Below are 14,372 nucleotides of genomic sequence, written 5' to 3'. Positions count from 1 at the left end.
CATCTTCTTCTCAGTGTCTGAGGTTCGTGGACTCAGCCCCAAAGCCACCAGAGGGGTCATTAAAATGTCTTGGGCTGGTCCTCTGCTGCTGCGCTGGGCCAGGCTCCTGGGATGGAGGGAGCTCATAGCAAGCAGGCAGCGCTGCAGAGAGACAGCTCTGCCCAGGAGCAGCTCCTCTGCAAAGCACGGCAGGGCTGAGGGCACTGCCTGCAGGCACCGAGAAGAGACGAGCAAGGCAGAGCAACGTTAAAGGCAACTGGGAGTGGGAGGACTCTGAGAGCTCACTGGGGGAGAAATCTTCACAGCCCTTGACACGGTAAGTCTCTGGCTGCAAGGCAATGCAGCTGCAGTTCCTGCAGGGATCTCGTAAAGCTGTCATAGGCCAAAGCCATTGGGATGTTGCTCCCGTGTAGAGGAGGAGGACATGCTCCAGAGCAGGGATTCTCTGCTGTGCCATCAGAGGGACAGGGCATGATGGCTGCCTTCTCCTGGGGAGGGCTGCAGGGGTGTGAAGGTGGGTGTGCATCCAGGGGTGCCCAGGGCTGTCCTTCCAAGCAGGGTCCCTCCACGCCAGGGCACTGTGTGCTGGAGCAGGGACTCTTCCACCTGCCAGGGTCAGCACTCAGCCTGCCCGGGGAGCTCCCCACAGTGCTGTGGGGAGAAGCTGTGGGTGGAAGGAGTGACCCACGTCAGGGCAGGGCAGGGCCCTTCTGCTGTTGAGAGGGTGTTGCGTGGGTCAGGTTTGCTCACAGCTCCACATCACTTCAACCCATTTCCCAGGGCACTTTTCCAGAGGCACCTCAAGGCAGGGGCAACCTGGGAGTAAAGGTGCTTTCCAGGGTCTTTGCTTTCAGTTTCCTGCTGTGCTGGTGGTAAAAATGGAGATGGAGCTGTAAGGTTTGCCCCAGAGTAGGAGACTTGTACAGCATTACAGTGCTTGATCTACAGCTCTTCAAAGAACCTTGTCAAGCCCCTTCACCCACCTCAGCCTGCAGAACGCCCAAACATCACCTTTGTGTCCTCTTCAGTATAGATCTGATCTGCACCGTAGGACCTGCCAACACGGAGATGCCCTGGGCAGTGCCCTGCTGCCAGGAGGTGTCTGCAGGGCAGAGCTGAGCACACAGCGGGTGGGATGGGGTCTGTGAGCGCTGGCAGGGAGGAGAGGTGGGGACAGCTTCCAGCAGGGGCAGCTGCTGCAGGCAGATGCCTTCCCCAGAGCAATCCCTTGGTCTCCTCTCCTGCCCAGTAGAGCCTCTGCCATCAAGGGAGTGGGATCTCAGGCTGAGTCGCCTGCTTAGCAGCCTGACCCTTCAGGAGGAGAAACTTGCAAGTGCTCTCTTGGTGTCGCCGAGGTGAATAAGGTGTCACCCCTTTCCCAGGTCTCCCCTGCTGTGGAGCAGGGATAACTCCTTGGGAGCCCACAGGCAGAGCTCCGCTCCTCACAACACACTTGGCCAGCATAAACCAGAGCTCCAGGCAGGGAGAGGCAAGAAGTTTCTGAAAAAAAGGAGAGAGGCACTGTGTGTTTTCAGGGGTTCGGTTTTGAAGGGCACAAATGGGAAGAGATTTGCTCAGAGCTGTCCTAAATTGTGAGTGTGCTTTTCTCCTTTGGCAGTAAACAAAGGGATCAGATGTCCAACAGCAGCTCCATGACCAAGTTCCTCCTCCTGGCATTCGCAGACACAAGGGAGCTGCAGCTCTTGCACTTCTGGCTCTTCCTGGGCATCTACCTGGCTGCCCTCCTGGGCAATGGCCTCATCATCACCACCGTAGCCTGTGACCACCACCTCCACACCCCCATGTACTTCTTCCTCCTCAACCTCTCACTCCTCGACATGGGCTGCATCTCCACCACTCTCCCTAAAGCCATGGCCAATTCCCTGTGGGACAGGAGGGACATTTCCTTCTCAGGATGTGCTGCCCAGGTCTTTCTGTTTGTCTTCTTGATGTCAGCAGAATTGTATCTCCTCAGCTTCATGGCCTACGACCGCTATGTTGCCATCTGCAAACCCCTGCACTACGAGACCCTCCTGGGCAGCAGAGCTTGTGTCCACATGGCAGCAGCTGCCTGGGGCAGTGGGTTTCTCTGTGCTCTGCTGCACACGGCCAATACCTTTTCATTACCACTCTGCCAAGGAAATGCCCTGGACCAGTTCTTCTGTGAAATCCCCCAAATCCTCAGGCTCTCCTGCTCAGACTCAGACTACCTCAGGGCAGTTGGGCTTCTCATGGTCAGTGTCTCTTTTAGTTTTGCATGTTTTGTTTTCATTGTGCTTTCCTATGTGCAGATCTTCAGGGTTGTGCTGAGGATCCCCTCTGAGCAGGGACAGCACAAAGCCTTTTCCACCTGCCTCCCTCACCTGGTCGTGGTCTCTCTGTTTATCAGCTCTGGCATGGTTGCCTACGTGAAGCCTCCCTCCATCTCCTTTTCATTCCTGAATCTAGTGGTGTCATTTCTGTACTCGGTGGTGCCTCCAGCAGTGAACCCCCTCATCTACAGCATGAGGAACCAGGAGCTCAAGGATGCCCTGAGGAAACTATTGCAATATACTATATTTCGGCATCAGTGTCGTAGCTGTCTTTCTCCTATGACTCCTACCATAGTCACAGAAAATAGCTGCATGATCTCTTGTTCATAAGCTTTTTCCTTCCTTCCTTCCTTCCTTCTTTCCTTCCTTCCTTCTTTCCTTTCCTCCTTTTTTTTCTTTGCTTCTTTCCTTCTTTGTTAGACCTGTGGTAATATTATTCCTGATCTCATTTCTTACGCATTTTAGTGTTCTTTTTATGCCTAAAGACCTGATACACATGAGAAGCCAGACTCCCTCTGTAATTTATAAAAAAAGAAAGGCAGCAGCTGAAAATCAAGTTTCTCAGCTCCCTTTTCTGATAAATTTTCTGGAGCTGAGGGCGAAGCTCCTCTGACTCTGCAGTCCCAGAATGGGCTTTAGCAAGATGAAGGGCAAGGGATGTAACACTGGAGCGTGATTCATGATACCCTGTTGTACTGGCTTTGGATGGGATGGAGTTAAATTTCTTATGGAGCTATGTTTTGGATTTGTGATGAAAGCCACGTTGATAACACACCGATGCTTTAGTTACTGCTGAGCAGGGCTTACAAAGCATCACGGCCTTTTCTGCTTCTCAGGCTGCCCCGACAGTGAATAGGAACTGCGTGTACCCCAACCGGCCAAAGGGTTAGTCCATACCAGCTGGGGGAAGGAGAAGGAAGTGGGGGTTACTTGGATTTATAGCGTTTGTCTTCCCTGGAGCCCTGCTTTCCTGGAGATGGCTGAACACCTGCCTGTCAATGGGAAGTAGTGAATGAATTCCTTATTTTGCTTTGGTGATACACACGGCTTTTGCTTTTTCTATATTAAACTGTCTTTATCTCAGCCCTCTGTTGTTGTCAATTGCATCCTTCTGCTTCTCTGCCCCATCCCACCCAGCGGGGGAGTGAGTGGGCGCCTGTGTGTTTCTTAGCTGCCTACTCGGCTTAAAGAAGACCTGTTTGAAACACCACATGCCAGATCTAGTGGAGCACCCAAATGCAGAGGCATTGGAAATGCCCCATGGCCCTATCAAGCACCTTTCTTGGCCATAGGTCCATCAGGAAGCGCAAGACGGAAAGGGGCTCATCAGCAGCTATTGCTGTCCGTCTGAGTCTGCTTCCCACCCTGAGCAGCATGGCCAGTGCAGGTCACCCCATAGCCCTGGCTGGGGAGGGGCTGGGCTGGAAATTGCCCAACACCAGTGAACAGCTCAGCTGTGTGAGTGTGCAGGCTTGGGGCACTCAGCAGTGTCCTTGCATGGCCAAGCCTCCTGGGAGAGACTTGAAGGACCATCAGAGCAGGACCTGGTCTCTGCCATGGTCCCTGGACACCCTGAGGAAGCTGCCCGAGGGCAATTGTCACAGACCAGCCCCTTGCAGCTGCCAGTGCCACCACTGGCAATGCACTCCAGCTCAGGGAGGTGGTTTGTCCCTCCAGAGAGGGACACCAAAAGACTGGTTCAAAAGTTTATTCTTGCATTACAGACTCATGCTTGCACATCTCATGCGTGCGATGAGATGAACTTGAGTGAACAAAAGTGCTATCAGCTGTTCCCAGGGGTGCCCTGAAGACGTGTGGGGCAGATGGTTTCCCAAGGCCCCTGCAGTTTGCAAGAAACATCCCCCAGGTAACCACCACAGGAATGTGCTGCTTTGCATCTAGGACCCCGTGTCCATTCCTTGTGCCGTGGGGTACCTGAGACGAGTGCAGAGCAGGATGATTCACCGCAGGGCTGAGGTGCCTCCCACCCTCTGGGAATGGCAGCAGGAAGCCAGAGAGATACTACAATTGCTGCAGTGTACTGCCTTTGCATGTGCAGGGGAAGGACTCCTGTCTCTGATCACCCCTGGGTGCATGAGGAGTGCACGAGGCCAGCTCAGTTGTGCACACCTCACAGAGCCCTGACATTTCTCTCTGTGACTCCAGATGCAAACCCCACCATCCCAGTCAGATTTATCTCACCGGCCTTGGACAGGTTGCTATCTGCTGTGTGAAGAACCTGATCTAGGTCCCGGTCAGCTAGGTCTTTTTGGGTGGTCCTATGTAACACCTAGAAAAATATTCATCTCAACTGCAAAACAAATTAATGATTTTGATTTTGATAAAAATCAAATATGAAAGTATTTGATAAAAAAAGATTCATCAACATGTGATTCCAGGCCATTTTATCCTCCATGCTGAACTAGCTGAACAAAAAGACACTTCCATTGCAGAAAATCATCTCCTTGCGAAATATCTCCTCTGGAAAGGCTTTTCTGTGCTGTTGGCTATAACATGGTGTAAGGCTACCCTGATCAGACTCAGTCATCCATTTTTCAGACAGTGGGAACCAATGATTCTTTATAAATATAGCGGTAAGCAGCAGAGTGACATGACACAGTCCTTTTTTACCTTCCCGTGCATACTTCTCAAATGTGAGATTTCACTCCAGGCTCTTTCTCAAAGTGAACCCAAGTGCAGGAAGCATGAACAAACAGACTTGCTCTTTCTGCAAATGAAAAATATTGGCTGTGTGTGACATATCCTTGTATTCCTAATATTTGAATTATCTAGCACTTCAGTTGGGTACCTTCAACAGTAGAAATAACCCCTTCCAGGGAAGAGTTATCTCCAAGGACATGATTTTCTCCAATGGAAGTGTCCATTTGTTTCAGAAAAGTCCTAAGGAGCGACGAGTCTAAGAAATTTGCTGCAACATTTTGCTAATCACAGAGTCGTTCTGTCTTCTTTGCTCTTTGAACTTATCTGTTTCATCATGCTAGCCCCATGCCGGAGCTCATGTTCATATCTAGCTCTCTCAGCCACTAAGCAGATGTTCATGTTGAGGTTTGAAGTATGAGAAAGAACATACTTGACAGAAGACGAAACAGCCCCGAGAGGCTGGATTGTGACTGAACCCCATGAGAGTAGCTAAGGAAGGATTACACTGAGCTCAGGAGAGCGGCTTGTGAAAGTAGGTGATGGCTGATATTCACTGGGTCACCAAGGAAATGTGATTCTGGGATCACTGGGTCCTGAATTTCTGAAGCTTTAATGCACATACCAGAGCAGTCCACATAACTGGACTAATACTGACAAAGCCGGGGAGAGTGAGACCTACCACAAAGGCTACTTTCCATCATGCCCACATGCCCCAGAGAAGAATAACTCCCTTTGGATTAATAAGTCACTTGTTTCTTTCTTCACTCTGCTGCTAGGCTTTAGAGGTGTTATTTCCCAATCTCTGAGAAACTAGCAGTCAAAAGAAGACCAGAAAAGTGCTTTGGGAGTGGAACAGCTAATGCATCATCTCTCTTATGTCGATAGTCTAGGACTCAATTCTCTTTTCATGAAGGTTCAAGTCTAAAAAGCTCAGGCAAGTTGTGACGTAGAAATTTGTCGTTCTTAATGGAGTGCTCTTAAAGTGACATTAAACATGGTGCTCAGCTGGAAGCGTTAGCCATCAGCACTAAGGCTGGGTGATTTGATTTTCACATGCAGACAGAAGCCAAAAACCCCATATAAATGAACAAAAGTGAGAAGGGATGTATTTTCCTGCTTCTTCCTAAAAGACGTTTTTTTCCTCTGCCTCTTGCAAGAGAATCCAGAGATCATCCTCCAAGGAAGGAACATAGCTGAAATCCCCCAGTTCCACAGGGAACAGATGCCCGATGTACTCGGTGCTTTTGTTTCCCTTTCCCCCAGGAAATGAGAGGTGTTGGTGAGTAGTTCTTCTCTGCTTTCTTCAACATTTTTTGTAGTGTTTCAGTGCCTGGAAACACAGCAGAAGCCCTCATACTTCATGTGCATGCTTCTAAAAAAGTCAGATGGGAATTATTCAATCCATCCATCTTAGAAGCACAGTTTGAACAGGGTGAGTTGTCCTAGGGAGTTGCCTAGCGCTCTGCTCTCACTAGAGAATCAAAACAAAATGCCTGACAAGGGGATACCAGGATGCTGCTTTGGCCACCCCACTTTGGCTCTGTATCCAAATTTGTTGGTTTGCTGGGTGTTTGTCATGATATTACCATGGGAATCCCAGCCTGATGTGGTGTTAATTTTGTAGTTTTACACGTGTTGGTATGTCCAGATCAATTAGGGTTAGGTTAGAGTTAGGGTTAGGGCTGGGGTTAGGTTAGGCTTAGGGTTGGCGTCAGGTTTTTCATTAGGGTTTATTGGCCCTGTGGTAGAAGATATTCATCGTCTCACTGGTCATGCCACTCGAGTGAACCTTGTTCTTGCCTGCGGATTAGGTCTCTGAGCCTCTGCTCGATCCTGTCCTTGCCCCACAAAGGACAAGGGGGAGGGCTGTGGTTAGGGTTCAGTGACACTGAGGCACTGAAGGTCAATCTGAGTCCAGTCCTGGGTTATTGTCATTCACAGATCAATACCATGCACGTGGTCAGTTCGTGTAACACCCTCATCTACAAGATTTGGGGTAACCGGGCCTTCATTTCTTCCATCAGAGGTTGGCACTACCTGGGTCCACGAACAAATCGTTGTACCTGGGCCACGGATTGAGGCCAAGGCCTGTTGGTTAAGCTAGCCCAGTGCTCTAAAGTTCCTGAGAGGTTCAGCACCCCATGCCTTATGTAGCAAATAATGCATCAGTTTTCTACAATATCCTCATACGAGGATGTCCTCATCCTGATGGACCAGCTGATGAAGTATAGACTAGACAAGTGCACGGTGAGGTGGACTGAGACGGTCTGAACTGTTGGGATCACCGGGTTGTGATTAGTGGCATGAAGTTCAGCTGGATGCCAGTCACTAGCAGCCTACCCCAAGGGTCAACAGTGAGCCCAGTCCTGTTCAACACCTCTGTTAGTGATCTGGATGATGGGGCAGAGAGTACCCTCAGCGAGTTTGCTGATGAAACAGAACTGGGAGGAGTGACCAATATGCCACATGGCTGTTCTGCTCTTTGGAGGGACCTGGACAGTCTGGAGAAGTGGGATACGAGGAACCTCAGGAAGTTCAACAAAGGGAAGTACAAAGTCCTGCTCCTGCCCCATGCACCGGTATATGTTTGGGGCTGAGTGGCTGTGGAGAAGAACCTGGGACACCGAGGTGAACATGAGCTGACAATGTGCTGCTGTGGCAAAGAATGCTAACGGTGTCCTGGGCTCCATTAGGAGGAGCGTGGCCAGCAGGTGGAGGGAGGTGATCCTTCCCCTCTGCTCAGCACTGGTGGGGCCACACCTGGAGCGCTGTGTCCAGCTCTGGTCTCCCTTGTACAAGAGAGATGTGGCCTGCTGCAGAGAGTCCAGCAAAGGGCCACGAAGATGATGAAGGGACTGGAGCATATCTCAATATGAGAAGGTCCTGAGAGAGCTGGGAGCGTTCAGCCTGGAGAAGAGAAGGCTCAGAGGGATGAAATTTAGTCTGAACATAAGAGAACACTTCTCTTTTGTTTAACAGTGAGGGTGGTTAACACTGGAACAGGTTGTTGAGGGAAGTTGTGGATTCTCCATCCTTGCAAATATTCCAAACCTGACTGGAATCCATCCTGGGCAGCCTGCTCTAGCTGCCCCATTTCATCAGGGGATTGGACAAGACAATCTACAGAGGTTCCTTTCCAACCTCAACTATCCTGTGATACTGTGAATATTCAATTCTTCATTCATTAAGGGTCTTCTCAGTGCTTCAGAGGATTGCTCTGGAAAGAAAAACACAAAAAACAACCAACCATCCAACAAAAACCCCAAATCCAACAACGCACAAAACCATAAAAAAAACGCAAATGCTCCTAATCCACCCAATAATCCTACAAAAGCATTAGGTCATGGTATTTTTATTTCTTTTCTTTAGAATTTGAGTTTTTGAGCACCTCTCTAAGCATTTCCCACTCCTTTTGCTTTTGCAATAGTGTTAGTACTTGAAGACACAGTGTCTTGGTGGCGCAGTATCTTTATCTATTTATGCTTTTTTTCTCTGCTTGGTGACTGCTTTCAGAGCTCCTGTCTGGTTTTCAGCTTTTGCGGATTTGCCTATGCAGCACGACATCCTGCACTATTGATCTTTGTGTTCACAGCTCAGAGTTCTTTCAGTTGGACATTCTCTTTTTCTTACATCTTTAGCACTTTCTCCTTTTTCTGCATTTACTTCCTGAGAATCCCCCATATCATCTGCCTCAGGTACAGCATGCACTTCCAAGACCAAGCATTATGTTGATGGAGGTGTTAGTTTCCAGCAGAAGAAAGGAGCTTTTTATTTCCCAATCCAATCCTGCATTTAAAATGTACAAGCACAGTATTCCCTCACAAAGTCTTTCAGAAGAAACCCGTAACACAAGGGTCCTGTTGAGATTTTTCCAGGCATGAATTCCTGCTGGCCAGGAGGATTCTTAATGTTTTCTCACCCACTTAATCATCCCCAGGAGTCTGCAAGAAGCATTTTTCAAGGCCTCTTTCACCTGCTCGTTCCTTAGGCTGAGTACGAAAGGATTTAAAAGAGGTGTGACAATGCTGGAAAGAACAGAGAGTATTCCGTTGAGGTGCCTGGCGTCCCTCTGGTACAGCCTGGTATAGATAAAGATGCAGATGCCAAAACCCACGGAAGCCACAGTGAAATGAGAAGCACAAGTGGCAAATGCTTTCTGTCTGCCCTGGGCTGATGGGATCCGGACCATGGTTGAAATGATCCAAGAATACAACCTTGCACTCAGTGCCAAGGAGCCCAGGAGCAGGACAAAGGACACCACAAAACTGTTCAGCTCAACAAGCCAGGTGTCGGTGCAAGCGAGGTGCAGGAGAGGTGCGTTGTCGCAGAAGTAGTGGTCAATGACATTGGGACCACAGTAGAGCAGCCTGGCTTTGAGGACCACTGACGGCAGGACCATGACCGAGCCACCCACCCACGTGCCCAGGACAAGTTGGCTACACACCCTTCCCATCATGATGGTGGGATACCTCAAGGGTTTGCTTATTGGCATGTATCGGTCACAGGACATGATGGCAAAGAGAATGAGCTCTGTTGCAGCCAGGGAGAAGTGAAAGTAGAGATGGCTGAAGCAGCCTGCAAAGGAGATGATTTTCTTCCCTGACAAGGCACTTGCCAGCATTTTTGGCACCACAAAGGAAGCCATGGAGATCTCAATGATGGAGAAGTTACCGGGGAAGTAATGCATGGGAGATTGGAGATTGCAGTCTGTATGGACAAGCACAATGATAAGAGCATTTGCCAGGGCAGTCACCACATAAATAAGCAGGAACACCACAAAGATGATCTCTACCTCACAGCTGTAAGGAAATCCCACTGGGATGAACTCTGTCACAGATGTGATATTCCCCCTCTCCAAGCATTTTCTGTCACTGGGAGAGTAACAGCAACACAATCTCCTTGAAAATTCAATTCATTGACTTCAAAGGAAGATCTTTCCTCACTAGACACATCTCCACTCCTCCCCACTCAGCAGTCACCAACTCTTGTTACAGCTCTTCACTTAAGAAAGAACAGTGAACAGGCAGGTCTTGGCTGCCCGGCTGCTTCAGTCTCTCTGCTGCCGTCAATCAAACTTTCCAACAAATCACAATGTAAGTTTCATTATTTTCATCCTACGTTTCCTACATCTGTATTTCTGAGTCACACATGCTCAAAGGGGCAAAACATTGCATTTGCAAGGGAAATATTTTTGCTCACACATCACTTTGTTCATGCTTACGTTCAGCAGTGAGGACACCCCAGGTATGTATTCTTGGTGCCTTGCTGAAGGCAGTTGTTCCTGAGTTCCTGCTGATAGTTCAGTGCTGGTGACCAAGAGGCAAACTGTGGAGAGACAGACTGAGAGAGAGAGAGAGAGAGAGGATCCCACGCTCCCAGTTTATATCATAACATCAGAAGAACTCACTCTCTCATTGAGTTACTCATTGCACAGCTCCCAGCACAGCGAATGCAACGTGAGCCACAGGGCTCGGACTATCAGAATAAAAAGGGCTTTATGCTCTTGCTGCTGCTATAACCTTGGCTGTCTTGCAGGATCTGACAAGCTGAGCTCCATGCCACGAGAACTGGCCGCTGTTCCCCATGGTCTGCGGAAGCCCTGACTGCTGATTGCCATGGGAATTAGCTAAGTCTTTGCAAAAAAGCCTACAAAATTAGTAAGTTTGAAACTTCCCAGGGAAGGAGATCCGGAAAGCAATAGTCAGCTGATGGCCGGAAACATTCTTTGTTACTATTATTGGGATTTTAATTTCTCCTTTAGTGAAGAGAGTAGATTTCACAGTGGGACAATGATACTTGACAGACCCTCTGAGAAATGCCATAGGGTATGATAGAATAGCTGGCTCCCTCACAGCAACTTGCGGCCTCAAAGCCTGGAGATTTCTGATGCAGGGGATTCTGGCAAAGAAGTTTTATGTAAAATTTATAAAAGTAGAACACTTCCCATGTGGAACTGATTTTCTTCTGCCTCCACCAAGGCTTGATGGCCTCATGAAGCACCAGACAACAAAAGCCTTTTCCGATGAATCAGATCAGGGATGAGCCTTCAAGGCTCCTATCCCTCAGAGAGCCCAACATGCAGATGGGCTCGCAAACAAGGGGTCAGCCGGACCATTGAGGCCATCTCACAGGTCACCCATGAAGTTGAAACGTGCTGCAATCAAGTGAGCCACGTGAGTGAAGTCTCCCCGGAATAGCAGGCAGTGGTTGGGTTTTCGATATGGCAAGGCCTGGCAAATTGACTGTATTGGGCCACTGCCAATGCAAGCACTACGGACTCACCCTGGTGGGAGCGACTACTGGTTGCCTAGAAACATACCCTATAGACCATGCCAGCACCCGAAGCACCATCTTGGACCTTATAAGGCAAGCTCTGTGGCGAAATGGTAAGCTAGCAAGAATTGAGTGAATGGGACTCATTTCCAGAATAACCTCATAGACTCCTGGGCCAAGAGACACAACATTCGCTGGGTGCGTCACATCTCCTATCAGCCACAAGCCTCCAGAAGGATGGAGTGATACAATGGACGGTTAAAGACTATGGTGAGGGTGTTGGGCACTGGGGCAGGGAAGCACTGAGATACAAATTTCGCAGAAGCCACTTGACTGGTTAACACCAGAGGCTCTGCTAGCCCTCCTGGTGGTGCCCAAACCAAGCCCCCCATACCGTGGGAAGAGATAAGGTCCCCATAGTACACATGGGGAAGTGGCTGGGGAAGGCAGTGTGGGTTGCTCCTCCCTTGGGAAAAGGCAAGGCCGTTCATGGGACTGTCTTCGCTCAAGGAGTTAGATGCAGTTGGTGGGTAATGCAAAAGGATGGGGAAATCTGGTGTGTGCCTCAAAGAGATTTAATCCTTGGGGGAAAATAATCCGTGCTGTGAGCTGTATGTTCGAGGAAGTAATGTAGCAGGAACCACCTGAACCGATGAAGAGTGAGCTTTGATGGGAACTGGGCTAGTGCAACGACAACCCAAACCCAGCTGGTGTTGGCACTCAACAATCCAACATGCAGCTTATCCTGTCCTGAGTGACCACCTTGATAGAGGGGGCCCAGGTCATTGCCTGTTCTTATGGACATTTTTGGGAGTGGCAGAGGCCCATGGAATGGGGAAATGACATTTATCTCTCTGACAAGGAACTGATAGTGGTTAATGAGGATGTATAAATCCTTATGTTGGATGTAAAGATGGTTTACATATGCAGTATAAGTTTTAAGTGTTGGTGAGGGGGATTTCAGGAATGAGAAATAGATACAATGGGATGGTCAGGAGATATGAAAACATATCAAGTTACGTGGGACCTGAGCATGATGCAAACGGTATGGAATAAGAGGTATAGATTGTACTGGCTCTGGCTGGGAAGGAGTAAACTTTCCTCACAGCAGCCCATGCAGTGCTGTGCTTTGCACTGGTTGCTAGAACAATGTAGATAATGAGCCAGTGTTTTGTTTATCACTGGGCAGTACTCGCACAGCATGAAGGCTGGCTCGCCTACTCTACCCCTCACCCTCCAAAGGCCAGTAGGCTGGGGGTAGGCAAGAGGTTGGGAGGGGGCACAGCCAAGAGAGCAAACCCAAACTGATCAAAGGGATATTCCATGTCTTATGATGTCATGATCAGTAATAAAAGATGAGAGAAAGGGGTTGGGCAGGGGCATTCATAAATATGGCATTTTTCTTCCAAACCAATCGCTAGGAGTGCTGAGGCCATGCTTCCCAGGAATTGGCTGGACACATGCCTGACAATGGGAAGGAGAGAATGAATCTTGTTTTCCTTTGCTTCTGCCAGAGGCCTTTGGTTTTCTCATTAAACTATCTTTGTCTCTAGCCACAAGCTTGTCCATCTTATTTTCTCCCCCTGTCTTGCTGCGGAGGGGGAGTGAGAGGGTGACTGCATGGAGGCTTAGCTGCCAGCCAGGTCTGCCCATCACTCCGTGGTATATTTCCATACATACCTGGAGATCTTAGTCTAGCTTTCCTACTACTGCAATAGTGTATGCTGGTGTTTGTGGTCTTTCCCTGTGCTTGAGTGGTATGTGATGGCGGACGGGACATCACCAACCTCCAACAGCTGTTATTTGGATTACTTTATATGGAGAAAACTCCCCAGAGTAGTGGCTTGGAAAATCACACAGCTGGATCTGGATTTCTTCTGGGATTTTCTGTCCACACCAACCTGCAGAGCTTGCGCTTCACAATTTTCCTTTTCACCTACCTCGTGGTCCTCATAGGGAATGGCCTCGTCATGCTCAGGCCTCCACAGCACCATTGACTTCTTCCTGAGGAATTTGTCCTTCCTGGAGATCGGTTCTACATCAATCACTCTGCCAAAAATGCTGGTGGGCTTCCTGAGAGAAGACAGCAGGACCTCCTTCGATGGATGTACTGCCCAGCTGTATCTCCTGGTTCCCTGGAGGCACCAAAAGCCTTCCCCTGGCTGCCGTGGCCTGCGACCCTTACGTAGCCATCTGTGACCCCCTGCACTATAACCTCATCATGAACGGGGGGGTTCTGCGTCACACTGGTAGTGGGGTCACAGCTGGCTGTCATACCAGTACAAGTAGGGCAGACCTATCAGGCATTCACTTTGCCCTTCTGGGCATCCCTTGACCTTCATCACTGCTTGTGTGACACCTCCTCTGCTAGAACTAGTCTCTGCAGACACTTTCTGGAAGCAAGTGGCACTACACACCATCGTCGTGGTATTCGCAGTCCTTCCCTTTGCCTTTCTAGTTATTCCTTACAGTACAATTATCAGGGCTATTCTGGAAATGCCTTCAGTTCTGAGCAGACATAGAGCCTTTTCTACTTGCGCCTCACACCTCGGGGTAGTGACTCTCTTCTTTGGCTTAGTCATGGCTGCGTGGTTTAAACACTAGTCAAGGCACTCTGCAGGCACTGGCAAATAATAGATTCATAGAATCACAGAATGGTTTGAGTTGGAAGGGAAGATCATCGAGTCCACCCGCCCTGTCCCAGGTAGGGACATCTTTCACTAGGTCAGGTTGCTCAATGTCCCATCCAGCCTGACTTTCAACACTTCCAGGGATGGGACATCTACAACTTCTCTGGGCAACATGTTCCAGTGTCTTGCAAACCTCATTGTACAACATTTCTTCCCTACGTCCGATTTAAACCTACTCTCTTTCAGATTAAAACCATTGCCCCTTGTCCTGACACTACAGACCTTGGTAAAAAGTCTCTCTCCATCTTTCTCATAAGTCCTCTTCATATATATATACATATATATATATATAGGGTTGACTGGACACCTCCAAAGGCCCATTCCTATTTGAATGCTTTCCTGAATGTAGGACAACTTTTGTTCTAAACTGACTTGCTGGTCATTTGGAGAAAGAAGGTCAAGACCGAGTCACTCAGCTTTTCTCAGTGTCTCCCTT

General features: G+C 49.0%; 2 protein-coding genes across 2 annotated transcripts; one reads left to right on the top strand and one right to left on the bottom strand.

Annotated features, from left to right (window-relative positions):
* Positions 1-1,634: 1,634 nt before the first annotated feature.
* On the top strand, positions 1,635-2,642 carry LOC132320214 (olfactory receptor 14A16-like). Its single transcript, XM_059832487.1, has one exon. It carries the CDS (start codon positions 1,635-1,637, stop codon positions 2,640-2,642), a length of 1,008 nt encoding a protein of 335 aa, XP_059688470.1.
* A 4,496-nt stretch (positions 2,643-7,138) lies between these two features.
* On the bottom strand, positions 7,139-13,521 carry LOC132320213 (olfactory receptor 6C4-like). The gene is made up of 5 exons (XM_059832485.1): positions 13,432-13,521; positions 13,187-13,381; positions 10,235-10,298; positions 8,893-9,680; positions 7,139-7,309 (listed from the first exon to the last, which is right to left on the bottom strand). The coding sequence occupies exons 1-5, from the start codon at positions 13,519-13,521 to the stop codon at positions 7,139-7,141; spliced, it is 1,308 nt and encodes a 435-aa protein (XP_059688468.1).
* Positions 13,522-14,372: the final 851 nt, after the last annotated feature.

The sequence above is a fragment of the Gavia stellata genome, chromosome 34, assembly GCF_030936135.1.
Source record: "Gavia stellata isolate bGavSte3 chromosome 34, bGavSte3.hap2, whole genome shotgun sequence".
NCBI lineage: Eukaryota > Metazoa > Chordata > Aves > Gaviiformes > Gaviidae > Gavia > Gavia stellata.
This window is presented reverse-complemented; position numbering and strand designations above follow the sequence as displayed.